Source organism: Lates calcarifer, linkage group LG18 (genome assembly GCF_001640805.2).
Source record: "Lates calcarifer isolate ASB-BC8 linkage group LG18, TLL_Latcal_v3, whole genome shotgun sequence".
Taxonomy (NCBI): Eukaryota; Metazoa; Chordata; class Actinopteri; family Centropomidae; genus Lates; species Lates calcarifer.
The window spans coordinates 15,825,519-15,849,559 of NC_066850.1; the positions used below are offsets into that span (position 1 = coordinate 15,825,519).

Sequence of the window (24,041 nt, forward strand, 5' to 3'; positions counted from 1 at the left end):
GCACTTGCCTTTCTGCTACAAGATCATTAAACTGCCATGCCATTCATCATTTCTGATTCACTCCTAAGAGGCAGCAAAAAAAAAAAAAACTGCACGATACATTTCCAAGTCTCCTTTCTCTGTGTTTAATACACACCCATTTCAATGTCAAACTCAGCTTAAAATGAGTGGGGAGATGAATGAGCCTCATGTAAATAAGAACCAAGCTCGGATATTTCTCCTTACCTAGCTCTCAGCCTGCCACATTCACGCTGATGGGTTATCAATCTTGCAGCAAATGACATAAAAATGCAGATTCATACCATTTGTGTGGTGAACAGCAGCAATGTTTCATATTAACACATTAGCATGCGCCAGGACTGGAAAAAACGCCCATTTGGCCCACTGATACACTTACTACACATGAGAGGGAGTAGATGCAGGCTCTGTTATCTCTTCCTCTCTTCTCAGATTCAAGCTTCAAGTCGATTTTCATCTTCTATTTTCTTGTAGCTGTTTAACTGTAGCTTGTTCCTGCCACATCACTGGTATTTTAGGCACTGAAGTAAAGATCATGTTGTCAGTTCTGATAATCCAAAGGAATGTATCGCTGCTGTCAAGCCTGTAGTCAGCACTCTTTAACAGCAGTAATGAATTAACATCAGATTAATTCAGGGATCAGCTGGTTTGGATCAAAACGGCTATTTCCCCCTTGAATGATGGAAGCATTTAGAGCATTTAATTGACACAATGCCACTTTAAACCTACACAGAAACAAATCTACATTACAGCTATAGCTAGTCTGAGTTACAGCAGAGGCTGCGGCCACAGAGCACTAAGGAACTGTAGCTAGAAAAAGAAAGAGCGTGCCACTCTCCCTCCCCTCAACTATCCTCGTGGAGCTCACTCAGTCGAAGAGCATGTTTGCACTCAACAGCTTCATATTCAGCTGACTGATAATGTGTGGGATTGTGTGAAGTTGTGGTGGGATGTTGCTGAAAACATGCACTCTGTTGAATTTCTCTGGACTGCTAAAGGTTAAAAGAGACACTGGGCAATAGAGACTGAGGCAGGGAAAGTATGACCATGTCAGGTGTCAACAAGGCTCTATAGTGCAATTGTGGGTTGTTGGAGCAGCTGTTAAAAAGGTTAGTACCATCATACTAGCAGACTGCACTACTCTTCATTAATGAGGTCTGAGGCCCTTTCTGTTTCTGTTCTGTTTGAGTTCTAGTGTTAGACAGTCCTTTGGGATCAGTACTTACATGTCTCTGTCACTGTTATCTCCCTTCTTAAAAGCCCCGCTCAAAAATATACCTAACTACTGCAGTCAACTCATAATGAGATACCTAGTCTAACCTATATTAGGTCATTAATACTTAAAACATGAGAACCACTACCACAGACCATTTCATTCCAAGTGTTTACCTGATGCCATTACCTAACTTGCCAGCTGCTTTTAAAATTGAGAATGACCCTAAAATATACAACCAGTGCTTATCAGATCAGTTGGTTACAGTAAGACTAAAAAGACTAAGCTCATGCAAACTCTTTTTGCTGTATGATTGAAGAAAATACAGTGCATGAAGAGGTTTTCTAAAATTTAAAATACAAGTGTTCAAGTGTACAAGTGTACAAATGTTCTGTGTGTGGTTGTGAACTGTGTAGATGAAAACAACGGCATTAATGCAATGTTCAACTACCCTGTTACAGGGCCACTTTTGATGGTATGCTGTTAATATTAAACTCATGTAAACATCAGCTTCACCTTAAGACACTCCTGCTGACGCGGCAACTGAATACCCTCGCCTCCTCCTGAACTCCTCGGGTGATCTGATCCTCTCCCCTACCGGTCCCTTCCCTTCCTGTGGTTGTGCACTAATTTCAGACCTGACACATTTACTGCATCTCATCAGTAACATCAATTATTGCTTTTTAACTGCCTGTAATCATCAGATGATGTCTGCACTGTTTCCCCAGTCCTCATGATTCCCCTCTTCACAAACTCGTTTGTAAAGTAATCGCTCATTCTACGAGCCACATCTACAAAGCTGAAGTCATTACACTGATGGGATGTACTGTTCATTTAGAAAACCTTTTTAAGAAACTGGACGTGCATACGTACAAAAAGAAACAATGTTCACCTGTTCGAACAAGTGAACATGAAATATCAGGGCACCACCTGACACTATTCACCAATCTTTTTAGCAAATTAAGTTCTCTTGCATTGAGCACCTCTCAGAAAATGCAGTAATACGGTTATATGAAGACAAAACACAAATGAGTAACTGATGTGCTCCTTTATTTTAAAACTTGTATCTTTGATAACTCCTATATTTATTCTGGATTTGTGTACCTCTAATTTCAATTTTAATTTCACTTAAAATGGCTAGACATAAGAGTCATTTCTAAGCACATGGAAAGAAAAAGTGCTTGAGAAGTTTGATTTGTCTCAACCATCTGTTTTGTCCCTTTTCTGCCAAAAGGAGAATCAGGTAAAAGTCTTTTTTTCCAAGGAGGTCTACATCTTCATTTTCATTTTCAACACCAACTTTACAGTTTCTCATTGTGATGGAGAATCCATCCACAGATCCCAGCTGCTCAGGGATGCAGTGCACTATCTGTCATGACAAGTTCATTCAGCATCCTCAAAGAGCAGCTTCAGAGGCCATCAGTGTCATGAAGCTCTCTCCCCTGAACACTCACTGGTGACAAATAATCCCCCCTCCTGCCCTCCTTTGCGTATCTCATTATTCCCTATTCTCTCAGTCTGGAGACAGTGAGCCTTTCCCCTCTCCAGAAAACAGATGAAACAGCCGTTTGTTTCCTGCACTTTTGTCTCTGTGTTTTGATTACAGACAGCTTTTGTCTTCTATCCTCCTTTTTTGTAACAGCCTTTAATACTTAAGTCTTTGCTGGTGTCAAAACTGCTTCACAGTCGACTCTTTGAGCATCCGCAAGTAGTTTGCAAACAGAGCAAATTTTTATGGTTTAGCCCAGATTCAGACAACAATGCATGACGTGGCAGAGGAATGCTCAGCTATTGATTAGTCAGTTTTGAGAAAAACTAATTATTAATCCATGAGAGCATCAGATGGCGTCCCTCCAGGTACTACTTAGGGTCCAATTAATCAAACAAGGCTTCACCCTAAAATGGCAATTGAGCTAATCGATGCTGATGGGGGAGCATGTCACTGCTCTCTATCAAGGCCGTTAAACCCTCATCTGCGGAGGTTCGTCCTAATTTAATCTGACACTTTAAATGAAATATCTTCAGTCGTCATTGATCTCAGTGAAACGCTACCCTCGTGATCCAACACAGACACGACCCAAGGGCACGGAAAGAAGTTGTAAAATGAAAGCTGTGACATGAAAGAGAAGGAAGGAAGGGAAACGAGGACAGATTGGAGGACATGGGAGAGGAGGGAGTGGTTATATCCAACCTATCCATCTGGCAAGGAATGAATAGAGCGAAGAGAGAGCAAAAAAGGCCGTTCAAGAGTGAAGAAGGAAGAAAGCGACAGCGGTAGAGATTAAATGGAAGTATGATCAAAGCTGTGCATAGGATAGGAGTGACAATGATAATGGAGAGCTGAATGGAAGGACCAAAGCTGGAGATGGGGGTCGAGTCCCTTGGGATTCACTGCTGCCTCTGTCGGCCTCATGCAGTGCAGCTGACTGCTCGCAATCAACCTCAACCCCTACACCTGCACCACATCTCATCACCTCAAAGTTCATTCTAAGTACCCAGCTCATCTTGTCAACAAATAACTCAAAGCGGTGCCACAAATGTCAATTGCTTTATACCAGAGAATATATAAAATGAAATTTTTCAATACTTATGCTAGTATAATACCTGAGTTTTGATCCTTTTTGTCCTTTTCACAAAGTTCTCAAATGTTACATTTGTCACAAATAGAGTACAAGAGGTTTACATGAATTTAAAAAAACTATATAAATGAAATTTAATTAAAAACTACTGGATAAAGAAATAAGAAGATTATGAATGCAGCATGCATTTGTAGCCAACTTTCAGGAGTCAGACCTTTGGACATATTTCAATCAGTGCCAGGGTAAGAGTTGAAGCTCAATAACCAGCCTTACTGAAAGGAAAGAAGTACCTGAAAGTACCTCAGTGGAAGTTGAATCATTACAAACAGAAAGCAGAAAACAGACAAAAAATGTCATAGATGAAAAGCCAAAAGTCAGAGAAATAGAGAGGATGACCTTAATCAAATCCAAGTCAGTTCAACAAGCAGCTCCGATGGAGTTCAGAGCAAAGACCACATCCAAACAGGGTTGGAGACAAAGTCAAGACAGAAACCAGAGCAAATAAAACTTGACACAAAACCAAAAATTCCAATAAAAAGACTTTGGGACTCTCCAAATGTAAAACATGGTCAAGGTTTAAGCCAGATCATAGACCGAAACCAAATTAATTACAAGCCTATTTAGTTTAGAGTAGCAGTTATTATTTGAAATTTGAACTGCTTAAATGTGGGAATAAACTGAATGTTTGATCTGTAAATACTTCTTTTAATTTGAAATTCAGTGTAGACCAATAAGTGTGTGCTGTGCCTCGTACAGCGTGGGAGATTCATAAAATGCACCACCCATCTGACCAACTGTCCTGCTGTCCAAACAGTAAACTAGGCTATTCCTATAGCTGTTTTCCTTTGCCAATACAAAAAGGAGAAAATGAGCAAGCTGAGCTACAGCTTAAAGCTAACAGTAATATTAGCTTGTCACAGCAGTCAACTCTACAACACAGTTTAAAATTATTTAGTTAATTAATTAAGTAGCTTGCATTCAAATTAATTCTAACAAGTTACTTATTAGTTGTTCAAACTTGACTTTTTAAAAAAGTGACAGCTCTTATGTAGACCTGGGTTAAACCACCTCTGAAAGAAAAATCTTTATACAATTTTCAAGATATGAAGGATAACACATCAGGTTTGTCTGATAAATGTGCATACAGAGCTGCAAAGATTAATCAGCTGGTCAATCACAAAAAAATATCAGCAACTATTTTGAAAATGTACTTATTGTTTAAGTAATTTTTCAAGTACAATTACCAAATGTTGTCTGGTGTCAGCTTCTTTGTTTCGTCTTCTGTCTTTGTTGTATGACAGTAAGTTAAAAAATAAAATACAATGCTTCAGTTTTTGGACGGTTGGTCAGAAAAAAACATGCAACTTGAAAACAGTGCCCTGTGCTCTAACTGTGAAAGTAATTTTTCATAATCTAAAAAAAAAAAAAAAAAAAAAAAAAAAAGAAAAGACTAGAAAGATCAATTCATTTATCTGCTGATTCATCACTAATGAAAATAACTTGTTGATTATTGCCCTATGTACATATACAGGTATGACCATTCTAAATGTAATGCTGTAAAAGATTTCTGAAAGGTAGAACAAGTAGAGAAAATGTATCTTAAAGAATGTTTACTACCACAGAAGACTTGAACTGTCATCTTGTCATATTGACAAAGACCAAATCAAATCCAAACACACCAGACCCAAATATTACAGTCCTGTTAAAAGCACTGGGGAAAAACCTCACTTGGCAACTACCCAGCCTACCTGCTGGTCTTCAGAGCAGCATCCACCACTTAATGACTTCTCTTGGGCTAATTAAAGTGCTTACTTAAGCAGCTCCATTCACCCTAACATACATATCTGCACCCAACATGACTGCAGAGTCCTGGCACACCATCACGCCTGTATACTGGGTTGTTGGGGAGCAAAGCTTAGACAAATCTCTCTGGTAAGGTTATTAGTATTCCCTGGGGATGAAATCCTAAGCCCTCTCAATTCTGCAGCTTCTGGTTGAATGAATGAGGGGGTTAACACCATCAATGGGCCCACAGCCAGCTCTGGCCTCACACTGGTCCTGTGGGATGGGGACAACAGATGCCGCAGCATCTCACTTGTTACACAATCAAGGAAATAATTGGTGCGCCTGACTTGGGTGTGTAATTCAATTAGGGCAATAAAGAAACCATTATTATTCTCTGGAACAAACACAAAGGGTATAACATGACAAGAGCTGCAGTTTCTTGCAAACCGTGAAATCAAAAGACGCGTAAGGAATCTGCTAATGGGCAACTTTAGAAAAATTTGGATTTAATCTATTCCAGCCAAAATGAAAAATCACCATATTTCATAGTTTTCATTTAGTTTAAAGTTACCTCAAGACTTTTTTTTTTTCCCAACTTCTGTGGCATCTCCATGTCCCTATAGGGGCTTGGGTTTGCTATAATATTCATGAGCAATCCATTTTAGAATTTGTAATATAGTTACTATGGATTTTTTGGTAAAGGAAAATATGTCCCGATTGGTTTCTTATCAGACGACTCTTTACAGCTTCATACAGACAAAAATCGATGCTGCAAGCCAGTGAATCTATTCAGCCATCTATTATTAAAAATGTTCCAGGCATTCATGAGAGCAGGCTGTGAGGGATACTAAATAGATTAGGATGAGCCCTAATCCATGTCTGTGTCTCATAAAAACAGACCTCAGACAATGGTTTCCCCAAGGTAATATATCAGCAACATAAATGGTGAAACCAAGGAGCATCCGTATCCTAGAGGCACCTTCCAGACGTTATAAAGGGACCAGAGGGCAGTGTGATGGATGGAGCTGGCTGTGCTGTCTGGAAGTCCAGGAGAGCATGTTTTACAGCAGCTTCACATAAAGTTTCTCATGATCAAGGGAGGTAGACACAAAAAAACACACAAAAAAGAAAACAGGTTGATATCAGGGATGTAGCCTAGTGGAGGGTAAAATCCTCTGACTCAGTTTGCACAAGCTTTACTTCTTTGCATGAGAGCATTAAGTTTTCTGGTTTAAATACAGACAAGCATCTCAGGAAGAAGTATCATGTTCATCAAAGTAATATGAAGTGAGGTTTTTAAAACGGAATAGGTATCAAAAAGGTTTGATTCCTGTTGTTGATTATCGACAACTGCAACTCCTAGTTAGTCTGCTCACAGCTGTATCACTTGCTGTTGTCAGTCTGAGGATGCATTTACGCATGGCTTCATAAATAATAATCAGACAACCGCCTTGTTGATATGACAGCACCTTGCAGAAGTGGTTTATATATTTACATCCAACAACCAGCCACACTCATTTAGATCAAGTGCAGTCTCTCTGGAACAATCCACGTTCTCCATGCTATCTTTTGTCCATTCTCACAAGCCTCTCTGAGCGTTCTAAAACCCGGCAACACATCGCTAAGTGGCAAAATCGCACGTTTCTCAGCAAATTGATGATAAATTGTCTCACCTGGTATCTAGCAGCTGAAGAGGGGAGGTTCTCTCTCTCTCTTTACCGCAGCTCTTCATTCACACAAGCAGACCAAGGCAGCTTTTTTTTAGAGGAAGCACAGCGTCGGGAAAAGCTGGTTTAGGTCTCCTAAAAGATGTTCCTAAAGAGCGGAGGGGACGGCTGTCAGCCCGGGTTATGTGCTAGAGGAAAAGCTCTGCTCAGGCTGAGAGAGGGCGGCAGCAGCCTGCAGACCTTCAGAGCGCCAAGCCCGTCTGAGCGCTCAGCGGGGGGAGTGCAGCTGCTCAGTCGGACACGAGATGGCGGTGTTGCACACCAAATTCCCTTAAGTGGAGGCATGTGGGAAAGGTGCACGGTGTAGTTCACTGAGTCTTGAGAGGTGGAGTGCCAGCCCAAAAGATTTTATTTAAACAATAATGATGAATACAATTATGATAAGCGTCCTGGAGGTGGTTCAAGAGGGTACTCTACTACAAATAAAATGCCTTTATTCAAAATCCTACCTATGTTAAAGTACAGAAGTAAAGGAAAATGTACTTAAAGTATCAAAAAGTAAAAGTATACATTATGTTTCATGTTTGCTTCTGTGTTTCTTTTAAATCTCATTCAGTGTTTTTAGATTTAATGGGATTAAATGTTTGAAGTGACAAAACATGTGTTTGAGGTAATGAATGTTTTTGACAGAACTGTGACATCAAGATTTCCATAAATCCCAGCTATAACCCTGTATACATATTATATTTTTAGACTGTTAATAGGCCTACTGGCACATCACTGCAAATTTTACTGCTGTACATGTAGAAGAGTAAAAAGCTGCAGAGTTTATAGGTACAAGTATGTTAACACTGACAAAACTACAGTAACTGAGCAAATATACTTTGTTACATACCATCATTGAAAATCCCAATTTTTATGCTGTCAGCTTCAACCTTCAGACCTCTGAAAACATATATGTACATACATGTATTTCAACATAAATGTATATGGTTGAATGATGAATTGTCAAAAGGTTTGAGTTTGGATTTACTACTTTTTGTGTTACCTCTGGCCAAGGGGAAGCTAACCAAGTCCAAGTCCAAGTCCAAGTCCAAGTCCAGGTCCATGTCCATGTCCATGTCCATGTCCAAGGACCAAACTTTTCAGCAAGACTAAACTACACACTATACAGCAAATCTGCATCGATGAGCAGGAAAGGTAACTAACAACCTGGCTTTATATACTGTAGAGGACTTGACAGCCAGCAGCCAATCAGCAATCAAACTGAGCCAATCAGACCTCTGGACATGCCTGCTCGTTCAGTCCAATTCCACTTTGACACAAGCAAACACTCAGAGAAAAAAAAAACAACTGTCATTTTACAGATGACTCAAAAACTATCAAATATATATAATATATAATATTTATTTGTTTGTTGTCTGACTCAGCATCAGACTCCATGCCATCATAATTTTAATTTCTGGCATATTAAAAACAGAAATGTAAAAGCCGAAATCTATCATCATATTGAGAAATTAAATCTCATCTTGTGCTTCTAGGTTTAGGTCAGATGAGTGTGTTGGGAAAAGGCAAAAAGCTGAGAACTCACTACTGGGCTGAGAGTGAGTTTACTAGTGCAAAGCAAAGAGTTGTTAAAATAGTCCATTTTCCCTTAACAAAATGAAAGTAATGTAAAAGACTAAGTGACCTATGTTGACTCACAGGACAGCTGTGTTTTTATCATCAATTTATCATTCAAAATAACACCCTGATAAGGTACATGCACTCACTAGTCTTGTGTGAGTGCATGTGGTTTCCATGGAAACCACCTTGATATATACAAAGATGTGGAATTGTATCAACAAGATTGGATTTTCCCAGATCTACACCTGAACATGGAGCGCGCTCTCTCTCTCTCTCTCTCTCTCTCTCTCTCTCTCTCTTTCGCGCTCTCACTCACACACACACACACACACACACACACCTGCCTGACCTGCTCTAGCTTTCCACTCTCCATTGTCCTGACTAATTCACACCACTAGAGGGAACAAAACATATTTCTGCCTCTCCAAATGTGGCTGAAAGGTCCAATACAGGGGTGATAATGGGTGCAGAAAATGTGTGTGTGTGTGTGTGTAATTAGCACATTCCCATCATCAAGCATGTGTGTGATTTTAATAGATCTTGTAGTTGAAAACTGTAGTGATTGCCTGGCAACCACCCCTGTCATCTCCTCCTGTCTACCCATTACTGTCTTTGTCTCTCAGTCAGCCAATCAAAATAATGGATTCATGTTTTAAAGGATACGTCAGTTTTTTTTCCTCTGGTCAACAAATATCATAACAACATTTTTGACCACATGGGGACAACAGAAACAATCTCTGAACACAACTCTGACTTGTTTTCTGGTAATGAATGTAGAGCTTTATTCAAAAAACCAGTTGAAATACATGAGTTGGAGGGTCATGCTCACTGTCAGGAAAAAATAGCAGATTTGAGTCTATGTACAGAAAATCAATAGATTTTATTTTGTGTGTTGTGAGAGCAGGTTGATTACAGGTAAATTCTCGTCATTACTCTCATCATTACTCATCATTAGTAATGATGAGAGTAATGATCATGGCGAGGAAGTGACCACCAAAACATCTACATTACGCTACTGACTAACTAAGATAATGTTAATTGTTAAGCTTATTATGTCTGATCCCCACCTATTGTTAATACAGACAATGGTTTGTTATCGTCCACAAATAATCATTGGGCACTGTTCCAAGAAGATACTGGAAGCAGTGTGTATTGTAAAGTGTGTATTGGCAGAGGGAGTTATAAACTGTGAGACTGGTTAAGCAGGAGTGGGATTGCTTTTATTTTGTGAAGTGCGACACCTCCTTCTTTACCTTGCTCTCAATTGTTTCCTGACTAGTGATGTGAAATATTACCTGCAGGGGTTGGCAATGATCTCTAAGTCTGTAGACATGATGGAGTGAACCAGAAAGGCAGACTGTTCCTGACAAAAATGAATGATCATTGTTGAGATGGTTTAAATGGGTCAGGTGCAGGACACGTTTCTCAGAGTTGTTGGCTCTTTTGAGAGTAAAGGGTAAAAACAAGATCTTCCACCAGAGGAGATTAATCAAAAGAAGGTGCTGAATATGATGAATAAATAAGATGGCTTCTGCTCATTCTGGGATGTTTAGAGCATTTTAAACTTTACTAAACTTGTGTGCCAATTTCCTTTATTATCACATTTGCTTTCTTTTAACCTTCCTGGTTTTCTTTGTGCAAAATTAGCCATTATCTCATTGTCTCAGAGCCTGTTCATTAATCGCCTTGAGACTACCCAATTTATCTTTTTTCAGTGTTGCAGAATTCATCACAAAACAATGCAAATGCTCTGTAGGTACATTTTCTAAGATGCTGCTATCAAAAAATCCTGATTGAACATTCAATTGTTACTAATATTAAAACACAATGAAACCCCTGAAATGCAAGATTTTGAGTTATGTACAACAGTATAGATATTTAAATGATGGAATACCTACCAACCCCTAACCTAATTTTAACTCCATATATGTGTATAATGTACATCTGTGTTCTCAGAGGACAAGGCCCTTTTGTTTGTGTGCATGTTGCACACCTGCATATGGCACGCCTGTGTGTTTGTGTGAGAGTGCTTGTGTGTGTACTCATGTTAGGGTAAAAGGTGAGTACTGAACTCATGATTTATGTTTCATTCATAGGCATCGTATGGTATTTCAGACAAAATGTTTTTTGCCTACAGCTAGAATTCAGACAAAATGCTTGGCTACCAACTACCAACTACCAACTTAATCCTTGCAGGGGAACAGAAGAAAGTTATTAAAATGAAAGATGTGGTTTTATGAATCCCAAAAGATTATGACAAAATGTAAAGACAGGCAAAACTTTTTATCGTAGATGTGAAAAATATGAAATGGAATTGTCATAAAGAAGGTGTCAGCTGCAGGAAAGCAATGAGACGAATAACATACAATATCATACATAAACACAAAGCTTAGCCTGTACTGTTCAACTTCAAGTGTTGGTATGAGGATTAACACAGTCAGAGTGATGATTGACTTGTTCACTGAACCCATTCAATCACAGCTGACACTACACACACTATGACAATAAACAAACTTAGCCTCTCTGTCAGAAAAGGTTATATTAAACAGTACAAGTGTTCAACAGCAGCTAGTGTTAACGTGAGATCTTTATTATTTGTACTGAAGCTTGGCTGTACCCCAGCTTTCCTGCTGAATGTGTTTTACACACATGTTCAGGAATGTGTGTGCATGTGTGTGTCTTACAGTAAAAGGCAGCAACACTGATGAACTCACCTTGAGCTTGAGGGTTGAAATTAAAACTTAACTCTACACTGGTGTGAGGGCTGATGAAATTTGAAATTTGTTATTGCATTATGCCACCAGTCGTGGCCTCTCTCCACCTTGTGGTAGCGACCTCCAGATAAAGAATGATACCTTCCAGATACATACATACTCAACCACACACATACACACATACTCAGACACACACACATGAATACTATATATATTCAGCAGAGTTAGGGTTCATCTGTCCATTTTTAATGTGTGGAAGAACCAACAAGGCTTCACTCTGTCTTACTCTGAGACCACAGTCACAACAGAATAAATATTAAAGCATGACAAAAGTCAGATGAAATTGATTCCAGTATCATTTATTAACAGAGTACAAAGTAAGCCAACTGACAGGTACGAGTTACACATCCCCAGGTGTCACATTTAAAACAGATCAACAGAGACTGGACCCAAAAATGCAGACACTGACCAGGCTTGCAGGGTTCAGGGGTTTAATCAAAGTCCAACATGTGACCAAAATCACTAAGGGGGGCAGGTCATCACACCAGGATTATTAAAAAAAATAATCAGTTTAGCCCAGCCCACACACGCACATTTGTTTATTTGTTTCACAGTAACGTGATTTTGCAAAATTACAATTATTGTCTTTATGTGTAACATTGTAGATACTCTTTTGTTGTATATATGCATACATCTTTAAATTAATTAATCTGCTATAATTTCTGATCTGAGTTTTGTGCATTGATGCTGAATCATTTAAGAGAGAATCACAACATATCTTAGAATCAGTTACTTCTCGTAGCCTTTAATGTTTCCCAAATTAATGTTAGTCTAATAAAGAGGAGATGAAGTGAGCTTTTACATTGAAGAAAAAAATCTAATGCAAATCATCTTTTAATTGTGTGCACTGAATAGTGTAAAGAAAGGATCAAACTTTATAGAGACGACAGCCAAGACATCTTCCATGACAAACAGAGAGTGGTGCACACTGACATTACTTTGAGCACTGCAGAAACATACTAGAGTTGGTCACCACCCAGAGATTGCCCAGGTCATAGGTCAGGTGGCTGATGGGCATGCACATGGAGACAGAGGACCAATAAAGGCCTTGTGGACGAGAGCTGTAGATGCTCATTCTGTTGAGAGAGAAGCCAGAGAAATGTATAAAACAGTTTTCATCAGCAGAAGCTTTGCTCAAGACTTATGAAGATTCCCCTTTTTTCCATCACAGAAAATTTGGTGTGGGTTACTGTTTTGTTAATGCACATGTATTTATGAATAGACATTAATCATGTGTTGTAATTAGAAGCAACACTTTGTAAATGAATGAGTTACTGAGTACAAGGTGTAAAGTTGGATTAATCCACGAGGAAAGATTTGGCATTGCATTCTGCTGGTTTTAAGCTTTACGGGATGTGCTGTAAGTGTATAATTAATTGTATAATTAACGTAATTTCAAACTTCTGAAAGACATTGATATACAGCAATTACCCCACTGTAATTGTATCAACATGTTAACACATACTTTCCATTTAGTGCATGTGCATGAAAAATACAAAGACTGTTGTTGCTATTGTTGTTATTCTAGCTGAACGTATTATACATACTAGAATGTTGTGTACACAGTACAACAGATATTTTGAGTGTCATTCCCAGACTGTAAGGAATACTGTCTTACCTTTGGTACACCTGGCCATTTGTAGCCACTCCAAACACACTTCCATCAGTCCCCACTTCAATCATTTTCATGGTTGTTCCTGACACATATGTCCAGCCACTACTGCTACAGCTGCTTGGTGTGATTGTCTGTCATAAGAAACATACATACATGGTGATGTTGTTATGGCCCATGTGTGAAGAAGGTTAATGACACTATGAGTTTTCACTGATGCTTAAGTGCCAAACCTTTGTGTGGTAGACCTTCGAACTCGAGTCGATCCCCCAGCATCCATACTTTGGGCCGCAGGCGTAGTACTTCATTTTCTTTGACAAAGAATACCAGCTCAGGGTATCTACTCCTTTGTGGCCCCAAGTGTCAATGTCTCTCAAACAGTAGACAGTATGGGTGCTGGGTGTTATTCCAACAACCTGGCCATCACCTCCAGCATCCACCTGCTCCAAAGACAGACCTAAAGACAAGTGTAACACATAGGTCCGGGTCATTTAGTAATCAAGTGGTTGTAACTGTACACTATGTGCAATAAATGTGGAAAATACGCATTGCAAACATTATGAAAATCAATGACGATGACCAGGTAAGCCCATAATAATAGTTACCTTTGGCTAGTTTAAAGTCTCCACCTATGTATTTGTAGACCTTGTTTGAATTGTCGGTTCCCCAGATTCCCGCAGGTCCCACTGAGACATGCTTGAGGCTGACTGAGCCCAGTCTGTACCAGCTCGACCCACTCAGGTAATAGGCCCGCTTGTACTTGTCTATTGCAACCACTTGTCCCTGTCCAGCATCAATCTGTTTGGGATAATACAAGCGTGGAGCCTCCTTGCAGTTCCATGCTGTGAAGACAAAGTCATTTTGTATGTGAGTGGAAACAATATAACCTTTTTATATTCACTGGCGTCAACAATAAATTCAAATAATAAAAAAAAGAATCTGACAGTGACTTACCATGACTGCCAGCCAGGTAACACAGCACCAGCAAGAAGGCTGCAACAGCTTTCATGTTGTCTCAGTGTTTGTGAGTCTGTGTCCTGCAGCGCACCCCTGGATAGACTTCTGAATGTATCTCTGTGGTTCTGCTTTCCCACGTCCTACCCAGCTTATATACCCTAGACCCATGCTTTACTAAAACAGGTTCTGCAGACTGTTTTGGAACGCAGGACATTTTTTTCTTTACCTATATATCTGTCATTTCAAATATTCACCTGGTTCGACATGTTTTAAAAAAGAAAAAAAACCTCAGGGGTGGTGACTGTAGGATAGCCCTGTCAGGATGGGAGAAAGTGTTTGTTTTTGTGTTCATTTTAACACTGACTTATGAAGTAGTCTTGTTTCCTTTCTGAAAACTTGACAATGGCCTTTCATACTGTCCACCCAAAACCACATAAATCATCACACTGGTTATCTCATAACCAATAACTTATTTATAGCTAATTTAATATCTAATAGATTATCTGAGTGTTTGTGAATTTTATTCAACATGGATGCTGGGCAGTGAGCAACATGGTGAAATATTTTAGATACAGCATAAGCATTCCCTGTCTTTGTTGCTCACTGGTCCAGTACATGATCTGATAATGATGATAATGATAATGTATCATTAAAAGATTAGTCTGACATTTTCGAGAGATGTGCTTATTGGGTGTTTTGCACCTCTGGATAGAACTCTGAATGTATCTCTGTGGAGCTGCTGTCCTACATTCCATCTGACTTGTGTAGATCAGCGTTTGATTCCAGCCAAAACAGGTTCTGCAGGCTGTTCTGAGAAGCTAGGAGGAAATTTTTAGTTTAATCTGTGAACTTCAAATAGTCACTCGGTTTGTCATTGCTTTATATGTATTTAGAAAAAAAAACAGTAGGGTGGTGACTGTAGGACAGCCCTCATGGGATGGGAAAATGTGCTTGTTTGTGTGTTGTTTTTAACATCACAAAAACTTTCATGCTAACCACCCAAACTGTGATTCAACATGGATGCTGGGCAGTGAGTAACGTGGTGAAATATTTTAAATACAACATAAGCATTCCCTGTCTTTGTTGCTCACTGGTCCAGTAGATGATGATGATGATGATGATGATAATGATGACTTATTACTCCATATGTATGTCTATTGTGTTTGTCTGTGTGTTAACAGAGGACAAGCCTGCTTTGTCTGCATGTGTGTTGCACACCTGCATATGGCACACCCTGTGTGTTTGTGTGAGAGTGCTTGTGTGGTGTACTCATGTTAGGGTAAAAGGTGAGTACTGAACTCATGATTTATGTTTCATTCATAGGCATCGTATGGTATTTCAGACAAAATGTTTTTTGCCTACAGCTGGAATTCAGACAAAATGCTTGGCTACCAGATTTTGCATTAACTGTAGCAACATGTCACCAACTTAATCCTCGCAGGGGAAACACACTGTGACACTACACACACTATGACAATAAACAAACTTAGCCTCTCTGTCAGAAAAGGTTATATTAAACAGTACAGGTGTTCAACAGCAGCTAGTGTTAACGTGAGATCTTTATTATTTGTACTGAAGCTTGGCTGTACCCCAGCTTTCCTGCTGAATGTGTTTTACACACATGCTCGGGAATGTGTGTGCATGTGTGTGTCTTACAGTAAAAGGCAGCAACACTGATGAACTCACCTTGAGCTTGAGGGTTAAAATTAGCACTTGATTTTAAACTTTCATTCAACGGCAAGCCTGGGAATTTGGGGGTGGGGCTGATGAAATATGCTATTGTGTTGTGTTATGGGAAATAAACATGAGAGACAGCATTTTTGTGGCTTGATCCATTCTAAGGAATGAAGATGTTTTACCCTCTGCAGCTTTGTCTTTTGTGAATCCCCAAACTTAACTCAAGTGCATTTCTCAAATGCTGGAGAGCCGCTTAAGGAGAATAAATGTCATGCATCTTTGTTAGAAATGTAGTTCAAGTGGACAAAACTGCCATCAAGCTTAGGGGAGTGACATTAACACATCTAACATGAAAAAAAGAAAACAATGACCGTATCTGTCATTGCGTGACACTTGCACATACAGACATATATACAGGTACTATTTGCACATATATGCATACTGCACAGAACAGAAACAGAAACACACTCTTAATGATCTGTGTTACTATTGTAAAATTGAAATGATGTCATGTTCAACATAATTAAACAAAGTTTGAACATAATTGAACAAACATGAGTTAGTATGTTTAGGGTCACTGGAGCCTATCCCAGCTGACACTGGTAATTTAGAGTTACCAGGGCTCAAAGCCTGAACCTTCTTGGTGGGAGGTGACATATCACCACCATGCCGCCCAAGAACCAATTCATGCAAAAGTCAGATGAAACTGATTCCAGTATCATTTATTAACAGAGTACAAAGTAAGCCAACTGACAGGTACGAGTTACACATCCCCAGGATTCCTAAAAAGTGACCAGTTTAGCACAGTTGTTATTGTCACATATTTGTTCCACAGTTCAGTGAGTTTGATTATTTGAAGAAAAACTATTTGTCTAATGTAATTTACAATGTTGTCTTTATGTTCTTTATTTAAAAAGAGCTTTTACATTGAAGAAAAAAATCTAATGCAAATCATCTTTTAATTGTGTGCACTGAATAGTGTAAAGAAAGGATCAAACTTTATAGAGACGAAAGCCAAGACATCTTCCATGACAAACAGAGAGTGGTGCACACTAAACATCTGCCACACTGACAATATTATTGTGAGCACTGCAGAAGCAAACCAGAGGTGGTCACTGCCCAGAGATTGCCCAGGTCGTAGGTCACGTGGCTGATGGGCTTTTGCATGGAGACATAGGACCAAGACAGGCCATATGTGCGAGAGCTGTAGATGCCAGTTCTGTGGAGAGAAGCCAGAGAAATGTATAAAACCATCATCTTAACAGTTCTGCTTCCACCAGCAGAAGCTTCTTTTAAAAAAAATTAGGTTTGGCTTATAATCTTGTTTACACACATGTATTTAGTAAATAGATTTTGAGTGTTATTCCCAGACTGTAAGGAATACTGTCTTACCTTTGGTACACCCGGCCATTTGTAGCCACTCCAAACACACTTCCATCACTTGCCACTTCAATCATTTTCATGGACAGTCCTGACACATATCTCCAGCTACTATAGCTGCAGCTGCTCGGGGTGACTCTCTGTCATAAGAAACAGACATATATGGTGATGTTGTCCTGACCCATGACTGAACAGGTTTAATGACTTCATGAAATTTCATTAATACTTAAGTGCCCAACCGGTGTGTGGTAGACTCGCGAACTCGAGTCGACTCCCCAGCATCCGTACTTTGGGCCACAGGCGTAGTACTTCAGAATCCTTGAGTGGTAATTCCAGCTCACGCTACCAGTTCCTTTATAGGCCAGAGAGTAACTGTCTCTCAAACAGTAGGCACGATAAGTGCTGGGTGTAACTCCAACAACCTGACCATCACCTCCAGCATCCACCTGCTCCATAGACAGACCTGAAGACAAGTGCAACACAGCTCATGTTGTATCAAGTGGATCAGACCAAGCAGCAGCACTGTACCTCACTAACACTCACTAACACTATTACATTACACAGAAAACGTAACAAAAGAAGTGATGATGACAAGGTAAGCTCATACAGACTACATTTGTTCATGGTCAAATAATAACAATACTTACCATTGACAAGTGTGAAGTTGCCACCTATGTATTTGTAGACCTTGTTTTTGGTGTCAGTTCCCCAAATTCCTGCAGGTCCCACTGAGGCATGCTTGATGTAGTCTGAACTCATACTGTACCAGTAGGTTCTAATCAGGTAATAGGCCCGGTTGTACTTGTTTGTTGCAACCACTTGTCCCTGTCCAGCATCAATCTGTTTGATGTTATACAGCCGTGGACCAGCTTTGCAGTTCCATGCTGTGAAGACAAAACCATCATGTATGTGAGTGGAACCAATCGTTTTATTCATTCCATCTTTAACGGCTTCAACAATGAATTGTGTCATAAAAAAAGAATCTGACAGTGACTTACCATGACTGCCAGCCAGGTAACACAGCACCAGCAAGAAGGCTGCAACAGCTTTCATGTTGTCTCAGTGTTTGTGAGTCTGTGTCCTGCAGTGCACCTCTGGATAGACTTCTGAATGTATCTCTGTGGAGCTGCTGTTCTACATTCCATCTGACTTGTACCATCAGTACCATCAGTGTTTGATTCCAGCCAAAACAGGTTCTGCAGGCTGTTCTGAGAAGCTGGGAGGAAATTTTTTAGTTTAATCTGTGAACTTCAAATAGTCACCCAGCTGGCACTGAGCTGGCATTCAAAAAAAAAGGGTGGTGACTGTAGGACTGCTGTGCTGTGATGAGAAATGTAAACCATCACACTGATTATCTCTAAACCAATAACATAACTAATTCATTTTCTGGGAGATTATCAGACTGTTTATGAATTTTATTCAACATGGATGCTGGGCAGTGAGTAACGTGGTGAAATATTTTAAATACAGCATAAGCATTCCCTGTCTTTGTTGCTCACTGGTCCACTGATGATGATGATGATGATGATGATGATGATGATGATGTTGTTGTTGTGTCTTTAAAGGAACAGTCTGACATTTTGGGAAATATGCTTATTTGCTGTTTTGCAGGAGTTAACAGACTCTCAAGTCTGTACATCAAATATGAAGCTGTTTAGCCTGGTCTAGCATGAAGACTGGAAGACAGGGGAATCAGCCTGGCTCTGTCCAAACATTATAAAACTCACCTACTTGCACCTGTAAAGCTGAGGATATGTTTTGGAAGAAGTGTTTCCTCATTGCAGTTTGAATAATGAAAATATCAGATAATAACAAATGCATTGTCTGTTTTGATGAGAGGAGTTGCTTTTTATCAGCATGTTCTGACAATGACTGCCTTAGTTTAAATACATCAGATGGTGAAGTAACACAGTTTGTTCCAACACTGCCTTTGTTCAAACAGAGCGTATCTCTGCTGCTGAGCTCATGAAAACGTTTTTTTTAAAGTTCAGAAATAAAACTATGAAAACAACATGTTGTTGTTTCACAATTGCATTTTTATTCATTGAGTGGCCTATAGGTTACTGAACTTATGTTTGATCAATTGTGTTTAAATCTGTGTTGACACAGTTATGTTTACATAACACAATTTCACACTTTCATTATAACATGGAGAATTAGTAAAGGCTCTATATGTGTTCCTTATTATTTTAAAACAGGTGAAATGCGGTGCTATAGTGCCACTATCTGTCAGTGTCACCAGGAGAGTCATAACATTCTCTTTATTGTTAGCAGAATGCCAACCAGGTGAATATTGATAAAACAAAACATTTCCTCCTAGCTTCTCAGAACAGCCTGCAGAACCTGTTTTGGCTGGAATCAAATGCTGATCTACAGGTATACAAGGAACACAAGTCAGATGGAATGTAGGACAGCAGCTCCACAGAGATACATTCAGAAGTAAATGGTAAATGGGCTGCATTTGTAGAGCGTTTTTTTTAGTCGACCATTCGAAGCGCTTCACACTACAGGTCACATTCAGCCATTCGCCCACACATTCATACAGCATTTGTTCTATATATACAACATGCCCTCTAACACTTAAACACATTCACACTCCAATGCTATATTGGGGGCAATCGGGGGTTCAGTATCTTCAGTATCCGCTTTACCTCCTGAGCCACAGAGGTCCATCCAGAGGTGCACTGCAGGGCACAGACTCACAAACACAGAGACATTATGAAAGTACACCATGTGTGTGTGTGACTTAATTATATGTCATGATTTGAATGTTCAGTTATCAATAATATTAAAAACACACTGAACCTCGTAATTCAGTGTATTCAACAGAGTTAAAGTTCATCTGTCCATTTTTAATGTGTGGAAGAACCAACAAGGCTTCACTCGGTCTTACTCTGAGACCACAGTCACAACAGAATAAATATGAAAGCATGACAAAAGTCAGATGAAACTGATTCCATTATCATGTCTATCAAAAATGGGGAAAAAAAACATTTTAGAAATATAAGTATATTACTTAACATAACACACTTTCATTATAACATGGAGAATTAGTAAAGGCTGTATATGTGTTCCTTATTATTTTAAAACAGGTGAAATGCGGTGCTATAGTGCCACTATCTGTCAGTGTCACCAGGAGAGTCGCAGCCTCTCTCCACCTTGTGGCAGTGACCCCCAGATAAAGAATGATACCTTCCAGATACATACATACTCAACCACACACATACACACATACTTAGACACACATGCATGAATACTGCTGTACATACTCAAGCACATACATACATAGATTCGCACATGTATATACCCTCATACTCATATTATGTGTGTGTGTGTGTGTGTGTGTGTGTGTGTGTGTGTGTGTGTGTGTATGATTTAACTTAATTATATTTCCTGATTTGAACATTCAGTTGTCATTAAAACACACTGAACCCCATCATGCAATATATTCAGCAGAGTTAGGGTTCTTCTGTCCACAGTCACAACAGAATAAATATTAAAGCATGACAAAAGTCAGATGAAACTGATTCCAGTATCATTTATTAACAGAGTACAAAGTAAGCCAACTGACAGGTACGAGTTACACATCCCCAGGATTCCTAAAAAGTGACCAGTTTAGCACAGTTGTTATTGTCACATATTTGTTCCACAGTTCAGTGAGTTTGATTATTTGAAGAAAAACTATTTGTCTAATTTAATTTACAATGTTGTCTTTATGTTCAAGACAGTAGATATCCATTTGCTGTATATATGCATACATTTTTAGATCCTTTTGAATTCTGATCTGAGTTTTGTGCATTGATGCTGAATCTTGTGAGAGACATTCACAACATATCTTACAATCAGTTACTTCTCGTAGCCTTTAATGTTTCCCAAATTAATGTTAGTCTAATAAAGAGGAGATCAATTATTTAAAAAGAGCTTTTACATTGAAGAAAAAAATCTAATGCAAATCATCTTTTAATTGTGTGCACTGAATAGTGTAAAGAAAGCATCGAACTTTATAGAGACGAAAGCCAAGACATCTTCCATGACAAACAGAGAGTGGTGCACACTAAACATCTGCCACACTGACAATATTATTGTGAGCACTGCAGAAGCAAACCAGAGGTGGTCACTGCCCAGAGATTGCCCAGGTCGTAGGTCACGTGGCTGATGGGCATGCACATGGAGACAGAGGACCAAGACAGGCCATATGTGCGAGAGCTGTAGATGCCAGTTCTGTGGAGAGAAGCCAGAGAAATGTATAAAACCATCATCTTAACAGTTCTGCTTCCACCAGCAGAAGCTTCTTTTACAAAAAATTATGTTTGGCTTATAATCTTGTTTACACACATGTATTTAATGAACAGACATTTGCCAAGTGCTGTAATTAGAAGCAACACTTTGTAAATCCACGCTTTATATCCCAGGTACAAGCTGTAAAGTTGGAGTAATTGATGAGGAATGATTTGAAATTGTATTCTGCTGTTTGTGCACTTTACAGAAGGTGTCATAAGTGTAGGTCAAAATGTAACATTTTTAAAAGACACTGATGTACAGCAACTACACCACTTTAATTTTATTATGTGCTTTACATTTAGTGCACATGCATGCAAGATATAACAGCCTTAAAGACTGTTGTTGCTGCTGTTGTTATTCTCGTTGTTTCTATTATACATACTAGAATGTTGTATACACAGTAAATAGATTTTGAGTGTTATTCCCAGACTGTAAGGAATACTGTCTTACCTTTGGTACACCCGGCCATTTGTAGCCACTCCAAACACACTTCCATCACTTGCCACTTCAATCATTTTCATGGACAGTCCTGACACATATCTCCAGCTACTATAGCTGCAGCTGCTCGGGGTGACTCTCTGTCATAAGAAACAGACATATATGGTGATGTTGTCCTGACCCATGACTGAACAGGTTTAATGACTTCATGAAATTTCATTAATACTTAAGTGCCCAACCGGTGTGTGGTAGACCCGCGAACTCGAGTCGACTCCCCAGCATCCGTACTTTGGGCCGCAGGTGTAGTACTTCAGAATCCTTGAGTGGTAATTCCAGCTCACGCTACCAGTTCCTTTATAGGCCAGAGAGTAACTGTCTCTCAAACAGTAGGCACGATAAGTGCTGGGTGTAACTCCAACAACCTGACCATCACCTCCAGCATCCACCTGCTCCATAGACAGACCTGAAGACAAGTGCAACACAGCTCATGATGTATCAAGTGGATCAGACCAAGCAGCAACACTGTACCTCACTAACACTCACTAACACTATTACATTACACAGAAAACGTAACAAAAGAAGTGATGATGACAAGGTAAGCTCATACAGACTACATTTGTTCATGGTCAAATAATAACAATACTTACCATTGACAAGTGTGAAGTTGCCACCTATGTATTTGTAGACCTTGTTTTTGGTGTCAGTTCCCCAAATTCCTGCAGGTCCCACTGAGGCATGCTTGATGTAGCCTGAACTCATACTGTACCAGTAGGTTCTAATCAGGTAATAGGCCCGGTTGTACTTGTCTGTTGCAACCACTTGTCCCTGTCCAGCATCAATCTGTTTGATGTTATACAGCCGTGGACCAACTTTGCAGTTCCATGCTGTGAAGACAAAACCATCATGTATGTGAGTGGAACCAATCGTTTTATTCATTCCATCTTTAACGGCTTCAACAATGAATTGTGTCATAAAAAAAGAATCTGACAGTGACTTACCATGACTGCCAGCCAGGTAACACAGCACCAGCAAGAAGGCTGCAACAGCTTTCATGTTGTCTCTGTGTTTGTGAGTCTGTGTCCTGCAGTGCACCTCTGGATGGATTTCTGAATGTATCTCTGTGGAGCTGCTTTCGTATGTCCTATCTGACTTGTGTTCCTTATATACCTGTAGATCAGCATTTGATTCCAGCCAAAACAGGTTCTGCAGGCTGTTCTGAGAAGCTGGGAGGAAATTTTTTGTTTAATCTGTGAACTTCAAATAGTCACCCAGCTGGCACTGCGCGGGCATTCAAAAAAAAAAAAAAAAGATAAATAAAAATAAAAATAAAAAGTGGGTGGTGACTGTAGGACAGCCCTGCTGTGATGAGAAATGTAAACCATCACACTGGTTATCTCTAAACCAATAACATAACTAATTCATTTTCTGGGAGATTATCAGACTGTTTGTGAATTTTATTCAACATGGATGCTGGGCAGTGAGTAACATGGTGAAATATTTTAGATACAGCATAAGCATTCCCTGTCTTTGTTGCTCACTGGTCCACTGATGATGATAATGATGATGATGGTGATGATGTGTTTAAAGGAACACACTGTTCCAACACTGCAGAGAGTATCTCTGGCATTACTTTTTATAAGTCATAATTAATAATATGGCTTTACATCATGGAACACCTCTTTGACCTTACTTGACTCCATGTGTAGCTTACTGGTATTGTGTGGGTGTTCACACAGGACAAGCCTCTTTTGTTTGCATGTGCTGTGGAACACCTGTGTGTAGCATGTCTGTGTGTGTCTGTGTGTGTGTGTGTGTGTGTGTGTGCGTGCGCGCATGTTACAGTAAAAGGAGAGTCATGAACTGATGACGCAAGGTACTTTGATAAGATCGAGGGACCAGTCTCTTTACGCATGACACAGTGGTTTGCATGGTTTTTGGAGAATAGTTTTTTTTTATCTATTAACCTTTCCAAAATCAAAAACACATGAACATAAGTGTTGTCAAAACAGCATCATTGAGCAAAAATTAAAAGAA

At 39.4% G+C, this 24,041-nt stretch overlaps 1 protein-coding gene across 6 annotated transcripts; it reads right to left on the reverse strand.

Moving 5' to 3' along the window:
• Positions 1-11,945: 11,945 nt before the first annotated feature.
• On the reverse strand, positions 11,946-23,174 carry LOC108897519 (fish-egg lectin). 6 transcript variants are annotated; one of them, XM_051077677.1, is made up of 5 exons: positions 23,006-23,163; positions 13,880-14,116; positions 13,508-13,731; positions 13,281-13,408; positions 11,946-12,738 (listed from the first exon to the last, which is right to left on the reverse strand). In XM_051077677.1, exons 1-5 carry the CDS (start codon positions 23,058-23,060, stop codon positions 12,597-12,599), a joined length of 786 nt encoding a protein of 261 aa, XP_050933634.1. In that variant the 5' UTR covers positions 23,061-23,163; the 3' UTR covers positions 11,946-12,596. The 6 variants fall into 6 exon arrangements, with proteins under 6 accessions (XP_050933634.1, XP_050933635.1, XP_018552723.1 ...); XM_051077678.1 differs by lacking the exon at positions 23,006-23,163 and adding an exon at positions 18,287-18,482; XM_018697207.2 differs by lacking the exon at positions 23,006-23,163 and adding an exon at positions 14,229-14,367.
• Positions 23,175-24,041: the final 867 nt, after the last annotated feature.